The 16,019-nt window shown below is 41.3% G+C and overlaps 1 protein-coding gene across 2 annotated transcripts in view; it reads left to right on the top strand.

Annotated features, from left to right (window-relative positions):
• The window catches only part of LOC138446662 (ATP-binding cassette sub-family C member 4), a 188,176-nt gene that overhangs the window by 128,655 nt on the left and 43,502 nt on the right, over positions 1-16,019 (top strand). For both annotated transcript variants that reach the window (XM_069601880.1, XM_069601881.1), the window contains one exon: positions 4,457-4,536. In XM_069601880.1, the coding sequence (XP_069457981.1) occupies positions 4,457-4,536 (80 nt within the window). The remainder of the gene's footprint in view (positions 1-4,456; positions 4,537-16,019) is intronic.

Here is a 16,019-nt window from a genome sequence, read left to right as displayed (position 1 = left end):
TTCTGAATTGTCTACACCCTGCTTTGGCCACCCCACGTCCTGTGTTTCATGGTTTATGTATCTATGTATGTATGAATGTGAAAGTTGCTCAGTTGTGTCTGACTCTGCAACCACATGGACTACAGCCTGCCAGGCTCCTCTATCTGTTGGGTTTTCCAGGCAAGAATACTAGAGTGCATTGTCATTTCCTCCCAAGGGGATCTTCCCGACCCAGGGATCAAACCCGGGTCTCCTGCATTGCAGGCAAACTCTTTATCATCTAAGCTACCAGGGAAGCCCAGTTAATGGTTTAAGAATCCCCAGAAATCATGAAAGCTGTAGGCATTTTCCAGTGGGTGTGCTCCATTGTTCTTATCAGGCTCACGGTGTTTCAGAGCCATCATCTTTTTACTGTCTATTGCTGAACACTAGTCTATCCAGTCCTGACCTTCTATGAGCCGTGAGCCAGACTCCTCACCTGACATGTGCACAAAATCCAGGGGTAAAGGAACTAGCCTGATCTGGCTTCCTGACCTCTTTTCTCCCCACCGTGCTTCAGTTCAGTTCAGTTCAGTCGCTCAGTCATGTCCGAATCTGCGACCCCATGAATCGCAGGACGCCAGGTCTCCCTGTCCATCACCAACTCCCGGAGTTCACTCAGACTCATGTCCATCGAGTCAGTGATGCCATCCAGCCATCTCATCCTATGTCGTCCCCTTCTCCTCCTGCCCCCAATCCCTCCCAGCATCAGAGTCTTTTCCAATGATTCAACTGTTCGCATGAGGTGGCCAGAGTACTGGAGTTTCAGCTTTAGCATCATTCCTTCCAAAGAAATCCCAGGGCTGATCTCCTTCAGAATGGACTGGTTGGATCTCCTTGCAGTCCATGGGACTCTCAAGAGTCTTCTCCACACCACAGTTCAAAAGCATCAATTCTTCGGCGCTCAGCCTTCTTCACAGTCCAACTCTCACATCCATACATGACCACAGGAAAAACCATAGCCTTGACTAGACGGATCTTAGTCAGCAAAGTATTGTCTCTGCTTTTGAATATGCTATCTAGGTTGGTCATAACTTTTCTTCCAAGGATTAAGCGTCTTTTAATTTCATGGCTGCAGTCACCATCTGCAGTGATTGCTTAGGCAATGTAAAAAACATTTTACATCTACTTACTGTAGAAGAACATTCATGGTGACTGCAACAGGTGGTTCCTGGGGCAATATGTGAGGTGTATCCACTCCTTCAAGGTCAGTTCCCTGCCATAGTTAACATTAGGTGATGGGACTTGTCCTGTGTCACAGGATAGCATGAGGCTTGGAGAGGGTTCTCAAGCCCTGAATTTTCGTAATCAGTTATGCTTTTATTAGACTGTCTGGTTCGTTCATTCTTTCACGCGTTTATTCACTTCTTAATGCATTCATTGAATCTTCAGTAAGTGTGCAGTTTAATTTAGAGGTGGAGATATTAACCATTAATTATGGTTAGCCAGGAGAATTCCAAGGACCTCGTCTGTTTTAATGTTCAAAGCATTCAGCAGCCAGTGGAGCAAGTATTAGCCAGTCAGAAGGGGCCGGGCTGTCAGAGGCCAGCTTGGCTTTCACCATTCATACTAGCTTAACACCGGCCCTGCCTGTAATTTTATTGACTCATTCTTTTTTTTTTTTCAATTTATTTATTTTTAACTGCAGGATAATTGCTTTACAATGTTGTGTTCCTTTCCATTATACATCAACATGAATCAGCCATTCTTATTAGTATATACTTAATAGAGTTTTTAGATGTGTCTGCTAAAATAGCTCTATGTCGTAGATGTGATGACATGAATTTTCTCAGTCTCTGCAACCCTGGATGCAAGTCTTGACCTGTTTTATAACTGAATGTCAGTGAGTTAATTTCCTTCTGCGTCTAAGCCTAAACTGCCTCTTCTGTAAAATGGGGACATCACCACTCTCAAGAGTTCTGATGAAATGATTCATCCGTAGTTTCTGGCACTTTTTGGTGCTCATCTGGAGGTGGTGGTGTTCTAGAAACCAAGCAGGGGTGACCAGCAGGCACGATCTCAAGGGAAAAATGCCGCCCAAGCTCTGATATGTACCACAGGCATGCTGATGAGTCTGTGCAGGGTTTGTCTGTGAGAACAGTGGCCGAGACAAAATTGGTCCTCAGCCGCCTTCTGGGAGCGCTCAGACTCACTCGCCTGGGTCACTCGTGTAAGTTGGTCCTCCATCCTCTCTGCACCCAGCCTTCTCCTCAGGACGTCCTTCTCACAACCATGGCTTTGAAAAGAGAAGTCGGGCTTCTTTTTGACGGAAGGGAATTTCTCAGCGGAGGCCCCCTAACACTGGACTCGTCCTCCACTCCTATTCACACTCAGCTCTCTCCTATCTCAGCACTCCTAAGGGCGTGCCCTTTCCATCAAAGAGGCAAATATTTGCCCTTTCTCACCCCTCAGTCCGCACACATGTCATTCCTCCCACCTGGACAAACTCCAGTCTCCATCAATCCATCGCCTGCCCTCCCCCTGTGTGCTCAGGCTGTGTTTCCTCCAAGAAAAGTTGTTAGCCTAACCCTGCAGTCGCCCACTCTGGTGTCACCAGCTGCAGCTGTGACTCCATCCTCGCTGCCTGTCCTCTGCTTGCTCCCGCTGTCCCGCATCCCTCTAACTGCTGTGTCCCCTCCTATGTATCCCTTGAGCCTGCACAGCATTAGATGACAAACTGCCCCCACAGACACCAAACAAAAAGCTGGGTCAAGTTTTTAAATCCAAATAGCAAACTTTCTTGTTTCCAGATTCTGCCAACGTTGAAAAGTTGTGTTTTTCCGATGAAGAAGTCATAAAATTTAAGCTATGTCTTTAACTTTTTATTTTTTTGATGTGTATATTCCTGAGTTTGCGATTGCTACTTTGAGAAGTTTAAAAACGACTAGGTGGGCCACAAAACAGGAGAGAATGTGTGGGAAAATTGCCCATCTGATGTTAATGGTCCTAAAGCAGAACTGATGGAGAGCCCATTGAAGTGTGGCCTGGGAAAGAGCAGGAAGGGCTGCTTGGAGGAAATGCAGACCCTCTAGCTCCCCCAGCACTCCTGAATCAGAGTCTGCATTTTACCAAGTGGGCCCTCCTGCAGCACCCGGTGGGCTTTGCCAGGTGACATGATGTCTCACCTTGGTGGTTGGGCAACTCTTAACTCACCCAGCGTTGTGACTTAATTCTTTCACCAGCACGAGCCCATTTAATCCTGAGACTCGCCTTCTAAAGCAGGCAAGTTGTTACTGGGGCCTACAAAGGTATCCTGAAAAGACAGTTTCTAGGTCTGTATTTCCTAAGGGTGAGATAGGAAAGTTGAGGCCTGTGTAGGTCTGGCGTGGCCAAGCGCAGCAGCCTCCAGCTACTGGTGTGGGCACACCTGCGCTTCCTGTGAGCCAGGCTCCTTGAGGAGGATAGCAGAGCAGGCTCATCCCAGCAGTGGAAAGCCGGCCCCGGCTCATTCACCGTCCAGCTGTGGCTGGTGTGAATGGCCTCGGGAGAAAGTCACCTGTGACTGAGGTCAGGAAGTGTAGGTAGAAGTCCCTCATCTTACCTACAGGCTGGCTTCCTGGAGTCTTTATTACAAAGGAAATTCAGGGGCATAAGGAAACGCACTTCTCTCGAGCTACTATCTCAGAATAGGTTCTGCGTGTGTGTGTGTGCGCACATGGATACCTCTGTCTGTACATGTGTGTGAGTGTGCGAGTGCATGTATGTGTGTACATGCATACCTCTGTGTATTACTTCAATCTCTTTGACTGTAATCATTAAAAAGACCAGAAATAGTTCTCCTCTTCCAATCCTGCAGCCTTTAGGATATCCTGTTTGGGTGGATTCTGAGAGGGGAAATAGAAGCAATGATAAGAATGATCATTAGTTATCTAGTAATATTTCTGTTTTCTGCCTCCATCCCTCTGGTCTTCTTGGATGCTGAAGCGTGAGCTGTGTGTTTGCCACATCTGATACACCTCTGAAAGCAACAGCTTATCACCCCTATAGTAAATGCTCAGCTTGAAATGGAAAGAACCCCTAATTTCCCAAAATGTAAGGTGCTTTTGCGCCATCCTGGAGGTAAAAAGTTGAGGACAGGTTGTAATTACTGTTTTAAAAAAAACAGTATCACTTAGCAAAAACTAATTCTGGTAGCATAGTTAATGTAACAATTAGGATTATTAGTTTTTATGTACTCCGTAATTTACCAAGGTAGCACTTGAATCCTTAAATAGTATGAACAGAAAAGGAGGGAATATTCTACAATCTTCCAACTCTTCCTGATATTCTCTAGGTAATATCATATCTTTTTCGTCACTGACACTAACTTATTTCATGTGAATCCCTAATCTATTAAATACATATGCATTTAAAATGCTATTATGATTTGTCCATGAATTGTTTCTTTTAAAGGGCTTGCCTGGAGAAATAAGTAATTTCTTGTGTCCTGTTCTTGCAGGAAGGATTTTAAATCGTTTTTCCAAAGACATTGGGCATATGGATGACTTGCTGCCGCTGACATTTCTTGATTTCATCCAGGTAATGTTTAACAGTCCTGTTAGAGTTCTCCCAGGGAAGAGCAGAGTACCTTTTTCTCAAGGCGTTTTCTCAGGGGCTGAGGGTGGGTATTTTAGCCTGGTGATGTGTCCTGTTATCTTAAATAAATGCCATGTTTGTGAGAGAAAGGTGTGGCTGTGACTGGGAGACTAAGTAAGTTAACATGAGTAACACCTGGGGCAGGAGTGGCTACACAGTCACGGCGAGGTTGGTCTGAAGCTGCGACATGCAGGGTAAGTGGTTCTCCCTCTGCCTTCCAGGTGTCTGGCCTGGATTCCCTTTACTATGTGTGCATTTCATAATATAGAAATAATCACCTCTCTCTCGGAAAGATAGCCTCGATTAACTAAATTATGCATTGTGTTACCACAAAGGACAAATATTTACTGCACCTTTTTTCAATATAGCCAGGTGTGGTTACTTACAAAGAAAAGATTAGTAATAATAAGGTGAAAATAATACTTTAACAAGGACAATAGAGAGCAGTTATGGAAGATACAAAGCCTTTAAAAGCAAGTACCTTTAAGCCAATAATTTCAGTATGGGATCAAAGTCATCTCAGAAAATGTCTTTTTTTGTTTGTGTAGTCAGCTTTTCTTTTACATGTTGATTGCTATATCTTAAGGTGTCTCTCTCTTTTTTTTTTAATCCTATAATCCCACAGAAATACCTTCTCCCCAGCCTCCAGTCAACTTCGAGGTTCCAAAGAATGGTGTTAGGTCATCTCAGTTGTCATCTGCTTATTCAGTACGGTTGTTCATTGGGATTTTTTCCCTGTTGTTTTTTTCCCCTCTCTGCTTTTCACTTATTCAAGCTACAGGGACCTTGTCAAGCGTTTATTTTGGATTTATCAAATGTATAGAGTTTATCAAAAGCTGTATATTTTCGAAAATCCCAGCTGCTGCTGCTAATAATTCCTGGGTTTAAACCCTTTTCACTTTCGCTAATTGCCATCTAACATGATTCCATTTTAAGGCCAGGAAGGAGAGAAATGTTGTGGTGAGGATGTGATATTATGGCTTGGTGCTGATGCTCCCAACTTCCCAGTTTTATGTCAGTGTTCAAATGCTCTCTAAATCAAAACTTAGGCTCTCTTCAGGAGCCATTGCTATAAAAGGAGTCCAACGTACTTAATTTGGAAAGTTAGCTATGTCAGAAAAATCAGTATTTTGTCTGAAATTATTCTAGGCATTCCTGTTAAGTCACAAACAATGTGTCAGTGAATATCTGGCTGTAAAGGTGTAGCTTATGGGAGAAACCTTCCACTCTCAACCAATGTGTAGTAGGCTGTGATTTAGAGGCAAAGTAGTTTTTTAATGCAAAGATGTCTGATTCTGCTCCCTACCCACCTCCCCACCACCCTCCGCCCCACTGCTTTTGGAAATTGACATGTTTGAGTTCTACCGGGCTACTTAATTTATCCTCAGAAGCAATTTTTTACCAAAAGAATCCCGTGTTGTGAGGGTGATTGTTGATTACTCTGAGAAGATTTTGTGGAAGGTTCTGTGTCTTTGCTACTGCTAGCCGGGCCAAGGTTGGGTTTCCAGAGCCGAATGGCCCACTGTGTGCTTCACACGTGGTTAATTAGTCCTCATAATGATAATGCACCACGTATATTTGTATGACTTAGAGAGGAACAGGGATGGATGCCACCTGCTGTCTGCGTCCAACATTCTCAGTAGTGGGAGGAGAAGATTCTAGTCTCACTGTTCTTCCCTTTAACCTGAGAGACAAGGGTCTCAGTTAATCTTGATGGAGCACACCATTGTTAAATACCAGTAGTCCCAATTAGCTGATTTCTTGAATCTAACAGCAATGGTAAATCTCTGTTTTATTGTCTCCAAGAAAGGAGTTTGTTGTATGAAAGATGACTCAGTTATCAATTATGATAAAGATCTGTTGTCACTTGTTTTGTTTGCAGGTGTCTTTAATAAGGCTGCCGTAATCCCTTCAGGAAGAAATATTTTCTCCTTTTAAAAATAGTATTAGCTAAATATAAAAGCCCTGATCCCTGCCATTGTTGTTGATTCTTTGAGGGACATTTCCCAACATTCATTGTTTAAATGGTTGTCAGGAGGAATCAAGTGAAACTTAATAAACAATGCAGTAACTGGTTCATCGTACTTTGTGTGCCGAAGCCTTTCTCCAGAGGATTTGCATTCGATGAGTGGGCTTTTGACGAGGTATCACTGGGATCATTTTGAAGTATTTGGGCCTGTTGCTGTATTAGCGAGAGAAGATTTTTATTAAAGCCAGAAAAATGAAGTTAACCTGACCTCAATGAAAGGCCAACAAAAATAAAAATGTAAATTGATTTTTCTTTTTTTAAGTTGGGTAGGACTCTGTAATGATGAAAAGAACTCCGTGGTGTGATCTGGGACCCTTAATAGAATCATGTAAACTTAAAATAAACACTATTATGGTAAGCACATAGAATGAAAACTAATTTTCCAAATCAAATACATTATATTCAATTCATTTTCCCCAATCAACCAAATGTTTAAAACCTGTTAGTTATAACAGCAATCTTCTGGAAATTAATTAGAAGCCTATTAGCTCTGCTAGCTGAGCCGAATGAAGAGGGTTGCTCGTTACATTTCTAAATAGGCTCCTGAATTAAAGCAAAAGAAGGTCAAAATGACAATCAGCTTGACTCACCTTATGACTTTTCTTAAGTTGATCTAGGTTTGTTTTTCTTTCTTTCTTTTTTTTTTTAAAGAATTGTTTGATTTTTTGAATGGACATTTTATCCACTTTGACTTATCCTCAGTATTATCTCGGTGACCAGTAACATCCTCTAAAGTGAATGGGAATCTGAAATGGAAGGTCTCTTGTCTGGCCCATCCGCTTGTCTAAAGAGTTTTGTCATCCCCCTTCTTAACTGAGATTAAAAATTTCCTGTCTGCCTTTGATTTTAATGTCCTTAGCAAAACCTGCTGCCGACCTCAGGAGAAGCTGGGTTTTAATACCTCTCATCGGATTCTTAGGGTAAGGATCTTAGTGACTAGCGGCTCCTCCTGTGCTCAGGGAAGCTCACACACCACCAGTCCTCTTAAACCCATCAGCTGAGTTTAGAAAGGGTTGGGAATTTCCATATGAAGAAGTTAACCTTGGTTTTATCTTGTGGTCCTTCCTGATCTACATGTCATCTCTGATGCTTGAGCCAGAAAGAACTTGGCAGGATGTATAGCAAGAAATAGAATGCAAATCAAAATTCAAAGCTAAGATATCTTTCCACTTTTGAAATATTCAGACCAACACTGACATGTTTAACATTTGTTTCTTACTGATAAGCATGTGATAATACCTTACAGGAGAATTAAAATCAAATAGATATGGAAATAATGTAATTACACTTATCCATGGGAATTTTTTAATCCAGAGCGTGTGTGCTTCATCACTTCTTCTCTGAGACAATGACAGTTTTGTTGGTCTTGAAAGTAAGAGTTCAGAAAATAGACCATTGGGTTGTAGTATAATTGAGTATGCTGATGGTGACTTGGGGAAAGAAAACAGAGACCAGAATCCTTATCAAGGGTTAGGAAAGGTAATTCTCCAGTGAGGAAGTCAGAAGTCAGATTCATTTCACTAACAAAGTGACTAAAATGAGAAAATGCTATTTAAAGTATGAATCAGTTTGCTGGGCAGATAGAAACTATTTCCTTAACTTTGTCCCTTGGACTTCAATTTGAATTTGTGTGAACATTTATGGGTTTTGGTTTATTTTTTGTTTCATTTTTAGTTTTAGTGAGTGATCCATATCCATGCTGATGAGTGACACAGCTCATTTTAAAACGAGTGTCCTTAACAACTGTCTGGCATTCCCATGAGAATTCCAGAGGAACCGTGGGGTAATGTTTGGGATTTGGGAACCTGAGTTGACCCAGGTATGGAACAAGAGTGAATGAACAGAAACCAATTTTTGGCTGCCAAGGCCTTCTGCAGGGAAGGCCAGAAGTGAGGGAAGTTTTTGGATGTATCATAGGAAATAAATAATTTATACAAAATGACAACAGTCTGTAGGTTACCGCAGGGTTGCCGTGGGCCTATCAGATAAGTTACCCAGTGGCTGGCAGCGCGAATCTGGTTTATCAAGGTGTTGTTGAAACTCGTTTGTTTGTTTGTTTTTTCGAAAATCATAATAGCTTTGAGTACTAACAGTATTTTTAAAAACCAAGTCATTTATCAAGCCAGAACTTGGTGTTTTCTCTCATTAAAACTAAATATCTCACATGTGAGAGAATTCAACATGGAAGGAATTCTTTGAAGAAGGTTTTGACGTTCTGAATATACTGAATTTGAATAAATACAAACAAACAAAATGCTGGTCCATTAAAATTCACATTCTTAGTGTATGACTGATATTTTTAATAGCACAATGTAAATACAAGCAACATAAATAGAGCCACTCATTTTCTTAACAGTGATTAATTTAGTTAAAGGTACATACATACATAATATTTACAATGTGTCTATAGTTTTTTATTTTAAATTTTATTTAGGATTAAATAATTCTTAGTGATTAATCATTCCAATAATGGTTAATCATTCCAATAATACAGTATATTTATAACATTTGATGGGCAGTTGTATTCTTCACTTTGCACTGAACAGTATTTGTATTGTTCTGTTTGCAACTAGATATATAATAATGGAAAACATTGAAGTTTTTTTCATTAATGAGTTCTTCCTATTACATATCTGATGTGAAAATTTGTAGTTCTTTCAACATTTTTCTTTCCTACAACATATCTTCCATTTTGGTTCATTTTCAGCAGTCTTTTATTGGACTTCTATGTGCTAGGGATGTGGGATGGAAATCGTAAAGCCTTTGTCTTCACTCACTGAGTGTGCGCCATGTGGTAGGCACAGGTGGGGCTTGGAATGTGGACGAAGGGAAGTGAAAGTCGCTCAGTTGTTTCTGACTGTTTGTGACCCCATGGACTATACAGTCTATGGAATTCTCCAGGCCAGAATGCTGGAATGGATAGCCCTTCCCTTCTCCAGGGGATCTTCCCAACCTTGGGATCAAACCCAGGTCCTCCTGCATTGCAGGCAGATTCTTTACCAGCTGAGCCATGGATGTGAATGAGACTAATTCCTGTCTTCCATGGTTAGACAGACAGTCATCAAGTACAGTACTGTTTGATGCATTACTGTGAGAGTGTACTATTTAGGAGAATGGATAAGGCTTTATTTCCGTGTGAGGCAAATGTGATTTCCACACTCAGATCTTCCTTGATGTGTTTGGACCTCAAGTTGGAGGTATCCTGAGCTTAATTGGAAGTAACAGAGAAACCTGGAATGAGTGTGGCACCTGAGCATAGCCGCTGAGTCTGTGAAGAAGGACAAGTTTTCCGAGAGAGAGTGATGATTTTCAGGGCTGAACCTCAGAAGCTTATGGAAGTATTGATGGGGTGGGGATTGGGGTGTGCTCGGTGATATATTCCTCTTTCCTTTCAACAAACAAGGATTAGAGTTGAGGCCTTAGGGTACAAAGCCCTCCCCTCATGAGTCTTCTCTAGCCCCCTAAGGAGAGGGAGTCCTCCAGGAATTCATCCGTAGCAGAAGGAAGTCCTGGAAGACAAACTAGATGGGTTGGGGGCTGGAGGAAGTTCCTTGTCCTTGGTCAGGAGGTGGGTGGAGCTTCAAGGAGGTGACCTTTGAATCCCAGATGAGACCCCTGTGGATGGTTGGGTTGGAGGTGTGGCTGGAAGCCAAGTGCCCAATGGGAGCAGTCTTTTCTCTCAGTCACCAGCTGAGAGTAGGTATGACAAGAAGTGTGAAGCGGGTTATTCAGCTTTCTTTTTAAAGGATGAAGTTAGTAGTACCAAGTGTGCTCAAGCTTATTTTTGATGATTCTGCTCATCCTTGGGTATATTTGGTAAACCTTGAAAGATACTTCATAATTTTCATTTTTATTACTTCTAAAGTATTTATTCTATATGCTTTTTCTTGTCTTATTCCTTCTCACTCCCTAAAGAGAATTTATTTACTATTTTGTAATTATATGAAAGACCTTCTTTGTTTTATTTCTTTGTTTCTTATGTCTTTGCCTCTTGAACACTGTTGAATAGATTAACCTGCACACAATTCTCTAAGACCAGCAGACACCTTTGTTTTTTTCCTTCAAATCCTGAATGTTTGCTTATTTAGGAATCAAGTGTACTTTCTTCAATGAAATACAGACTAATATATCATAGAAAGGTATTAGAATTTCATAGATGACCGTACTTATCTAAACTGTTAAATTGTGAATTCCAAGTGCAAGAGTTGTTTGGCAAGTTGGATATTCTGGGTGGTCTTAATAAAGGCTTTGCTTGAATAGGAAATATGTTAATGAGACAGCAGATGCATGGGAGTGAGGGATGAATTGGAGAAACAAAGGAGAATTCTGTGCTGAGAGTTTCACAGTTGTAGACATTCTCGATGAATGACACATTACAGATGGGATTTATACAGAGACACTCTGACCTGATACCTATACATGTTGATAAATTATACCAAAGCATTAAGATTCTGAATTACTCTAGCGTTGGCCAACTATTTAGATGGTAGCAATTAAGGGAGCATCTTCTGAAACCCTGCCTGGGGAGTTGGGGATGGCTTCTAGAACCTTATTTAGGGATGGAGGAGGCACAAAGGGCAGGGAACCTCACTCCTGGGATGTTGGTGGCACCTGCATAGCATAAATAGTTGGATTGTGAAGTTGGAGATCAGTCATTGGAGGAGATAAAGATGGAGAGGCCCAGCAGGGGTCAGGACATAGGATGACTTGTGTCATCAGCACAGGAATTTGGTTTGGAATGTTGGTAGAATGTTGGGCTTTTGACAAGGTAGGGAAGACAGGAAGAGGCACTGGTTTGTCCAAGTTCATCTTTGGAACAGCCAGATCATAATGTCAGGTGTGGCTGATGAAAACCCTTCGTTCTTAATTGGGATTCTACACTGCAATACAATCTGTTCCCTCAGGTGATGGCAGTGTTATCCTCATATCCTAACAGAGGGGCAGTTACAGGTTTATACACTGCTAGTTTGATTCTTCAGTTACCTGTGCAGTGAAATTATAGTTACCAACTGTTCATTACAAAGGAAGAAGAAGTCAGCATGAGAAAACACAGTTGCCGAAGTCTATTTAGTATGATTCTGATGATGTGAGAATCTTGAAAATGTTTTTTTTTTGAAGAGTTCTTAAATCTCTAGGAAAATCTTGATGTTTTCATGGTCTGAGGGTATACTGAATCATATACAGATTTCGTGTTAACTGGTAATCATTCATGATGCCAAGAGCTTTAAGTGCTGGAGTGGGGAACCCCACAGTCTGCCTTTCCAGTCTTGAATCCTAGGTCTCTCCCTTTTTCCCAAAAAGCTGTACTTTCCTTCTCCATAAAATAGAGATAATATGACCAATTTCAGAAAATTTGCTTGGTAGATATAATGGAGTCAATAAAATTCTTGGTGTAATATCTAGCTACATGTTAAATGATAAATAATGGCTAGTTAGTTTTTTTAAATGCCACATTTTTTTATTAATTTAAATTTATTTATTTTAATTGGAGGCTAATTTCTTTATAATATAGTATTGGTTTTGCCGTACATCAACATGAATCTGCCACAGGTGTACATGTGTTCCCCATCCTGAACCCCCCTCCCACCTCCCTCCCCGTACCATCCCTCTGGGTCCTCCCAGTGCACCAGCCCCAAGCATCCTGTATCCTGCATTGAACCTAGACGGGCGATTCTTTTCTTACATGATATTATACATGTTTCAGTGCCATTCTCCCAAATCATCCCACCCTCTCCCTCTCCCACAGAGTCCAAAAGACTGTTCTATACACCTGTGTCTCTTCTGCTGTCTGGCATACAGGGTTATATATATATTTTTAATGAGGAAAAATAATCCAATAATGCATTATGTTGCACTAAAGTAATTGTCACAATTTCCAGGCCCGTGTGTATCACCATGTGAATGTGTATCACACACAGTGTTTCTAGGTTTGTAATTCCCGAAGATTTTAATGGATTTTTAAACGTTTTGGCTGCACTCTGAAGCCTGTGGGATCCTAATGCCCTGATCAGGAATTGAACCCATACCCCTTGCTCTGGAATCGAGGAATCTTAACCGCTAGACCACAAAAGTAAAAGGTAGTGTTAATTGCTCAATTGTGTCCAACTCTTTGCGGATCCCATAGATTGTATCGCCTCTTAGTTTCCTCTGTCCATGGAATTCTCCAGGCAAGAATACAGGAGTGGATAGACATTCCCTTGTGCAGGTCCTCTTCCTGACCCAGGGAATGAACTCAGGTCTCTTGCGTGGCAGGCAGATTCTTTTGTCTCTGAGCCACTAGGAAAACCCCACTGGACTACCAGGAAAGTCCCTAATGGATACTTCCTAATGTAGGTTCACTGGGTTGGGGGCCAGTGGGGAATAGAGCTACTAAATATTTCTGTAGAATTTCTGAAGCTTCAAGATCTCAGGTAACATGTAGTAAGGAATCTCAATTATTCCTAAAGTCTTTCCATTAAAGACCTGGGTTTGATCCCTGGTTTGGGAAGATCACCTGGAGAAGGGAAAGGCTACTCACTCCAGAATTCTGGCCTGGAGAATTCCATGGACTGTATAGTTTATGGGATCACAAAGAGTCAAGACACAACTGAGCGACTTTCACACACACTCCCTTCGATTAAAAGGATGAAACACAAACACATTTTCAAGAAGTCCTCCAATAGCAGAATATGTGGACATGACCAGGAAGAATTTACACATATTAATAAAGCTTGAATTTATGCAGACTAACAAATTGGGAGACTGCTCTGAGCATGCAGACTTGCATGTAGCTAAGTGCTGTAATTTATTGAGAAAAGCTGAATTGCCAAACCTGTCCTCCTCACACTCCTGATTCTCTCCCTGCCGCTCCCTGCCCCCCGCCCCAAGAAAACCCCACAACAGCTCGGCTGGGTTCAAATAACTGACTCTTCACGTCCTTTCATGGACACAAAGGGCTTATCCTGAGGCCTCTTGAACCACCACTGCCGGCCATGGTGAGACCACCAGGGACCTTGTCATTCCCTCCTCCGCACACACACAACGCACTGACTGCAGTTTTATGAAGTGAAAATGCCCCCAAAAAAAGAAAAAGTGAAGGAGGTGTCTTCAGTCATTGCTTTCCAGAGAGGGGAGCGCAGAAGAACAGGCTACTGCATCTGGATATTGAGAACAAAGCCTGAGACTCAGCATAATAGGCTGGGTCACTTGCTTTTATAAAAGCAAAGAGTGGAACTGCCTTTACTTGTCTTGGTACCACTGACCCTTGCATTTCATTGTGTAGAAATGTCAGGGAAAGTGTGTAGAAAGCATTCCAGCCCCTTTCACTGAACAATGACTTTGTCATTTTGAGCTTTTCTGTGGTGTGTTGACCCCTTCCCCCAACCCCTCCCTCAAATCCCAGTTGGACAAAAGAGATGGTTAGTTAGGCAGCCTTGCCCTGTTTGAAAGATCTGTTTTACGGACTCTTTAAAAGTAAACTCATTCATTTGAACTGAGTCACAGCATTTTCACGCTTTTAAAATCAACAAAAGCGTTTTACTCAGGAATTTGCAGGGATCGAATATTCCCTGGAAATGCTAGTCCCAGAGATTTATGCACACTGCCAACTTTAAGTGGGTTTCCTCATTAATAGAAAGGAGAATCAATGATATTGGTTACTGGAAATATTTACAAACACTTGACCCTTGCGTTTCTGATATCAAGGTAATATACTTCACATAAGCCGACTCATATGCTCTGTTTACCTTTCTTTTTACTGAAAGATGAGATGGTTGGGTTTTTTCCCAGCATAATAGCACACTTAGAAATCAGCACCGTCAGCATCAGCCTGGTGACAGTTAATCAGCGGGGACCTTCTTAGGCTGGCAACCAAGTGTTGCATTTGGTATGTCCCAGCATGTGTGCTCCAGTGATAATGTTTATAGTTTAACAAGAAGCTAATTAAGACCTAAAGAAAAAAATAAGGACCCCATTTTTTTCAAACCTGGTGGTGTTTAGAGCATAAAATTTTACATTATAGCATCATTGGATGATGTCCATTCAAAAACTACAGCTGTTATTCACAATACTTTCTCTCCCTGCCATCTTGTATGTTTAGAAATGATCAAACATCAAATACTTCCTCAGGTTGAGGGCCATATGCTGTTTTTTGTTGTTGTTGTTGTTGTTTTAATTATTTTTGTTTGAATTGGTTCTTCATTGCTACGCATGGGCCTAAAAAAGCCTAAAAAAGTCGAGCAGAGGCCGCTCTTTAGTTGGGGTGCTCAGGTTTATCATGCTATGGAGCACAAGGGCTTCAGTAGTTGTGGTACTTGGACTTAGTTGCTCCTTAGCATGTGGTATCTTCCCCGACCAGGGATTGAACCCCTGCATTGGCAGGCTGATTTTTATCCACTGCACTAGGGAAGTCCTCCATATTCTATTCCTGGGTACATTTATTCAGTTCTGTCTTTGCAAAATTCTGTCTTAACAAAATGAAGAGCGGTGTGCTGAAAAACTTCCTTAATTTTTGTTTTTTGTTAAAACCCTGTACTTAGCATTTTACGTCTGTTGTGGAACATGATTTATTGTAGTCTATTTATCTTGTGGTTGTTCTCTGCTTGTGAGTTTTAGGGTGCATTTGTTGAGTTAGCCTTCCTTTGATTAGCACACAAAACCAGATTTCGATCATTCTCATCACCTCCAAAAATCTCACCCGATGGTTGTGCTAAATTGCTGTCAGCCTGTGTCAGTTTTCCTGCTTTTGTGCTCCTAAAATAAATGAAATCAACACAGTACAGGTTTTTCTGCGCTGCCTTCTTTTGCTTAACATGTTTTCAAGATTTTCAAGACCTACCCGTGTTGTGGCATGTTTCAGTGGTTCTTTTCTTTCTTACTCCTTTCTGAGTCATTCTATTGTATGAAGATGCCACAATTTATGTATCCATTCTCTAGTTGATGGACATTTTGCGTTGTGTGTAGCTTTTAGCAGGGAACCTTCTCTAAGAAGTGTTTATATGGCCATAGGTTATCATTCCTCTCCATGGAATGCGTATGTATGGGTGGAATTGCTCAGTCATAATGTAAGCGTTTGTTAAGTTAAAATTACCATAAAACTTTTCAAGATTGTTGCACCCTTTTTACACACCCACCAGCAATATATGGGAGTTCTGGTTGTTCCACACCTTTGCAATTTTTGCAACACATAATATTATCAGGCTTTGTGTCTAGTCTTTCTGTGCATGACTACTCTCATTGTGGTGTCAATTTGCATTTTCCTGATGATTAATGATAGAGTTCTTTTTCATGCCTGCTTACTGGTCATTTTTTTTCCCAGTTATGCTAGCCACATTTATTTACAACATCTTTATGGATTGAATTGGCACCTGATTCAAAATCATTTGACCCTGTGTAGTCAAGTCTGAGTTTGTATACTTTA

Source organism: Ovis canadensis, chromosome 10 (genome assembly GCF_042477335.2).
Source record: "Ovis canadensis isolate MfBH-ARS-UI-01 breed Bighorn chromosome 10, ARS-UI_OviCan_v2, whole genome shotgun sequence".
NCBI classification, from domain to species: Eukaryota; Metazoa; Chordata; class Mammalia; order Artiodactyla; family Bovidae; genus Ovis; species Ovis canadensis.
Note: the sequence above shows the minus strand (reverse complement) of the source record. Positions and strands in the feature narration are given on the sequence as shown.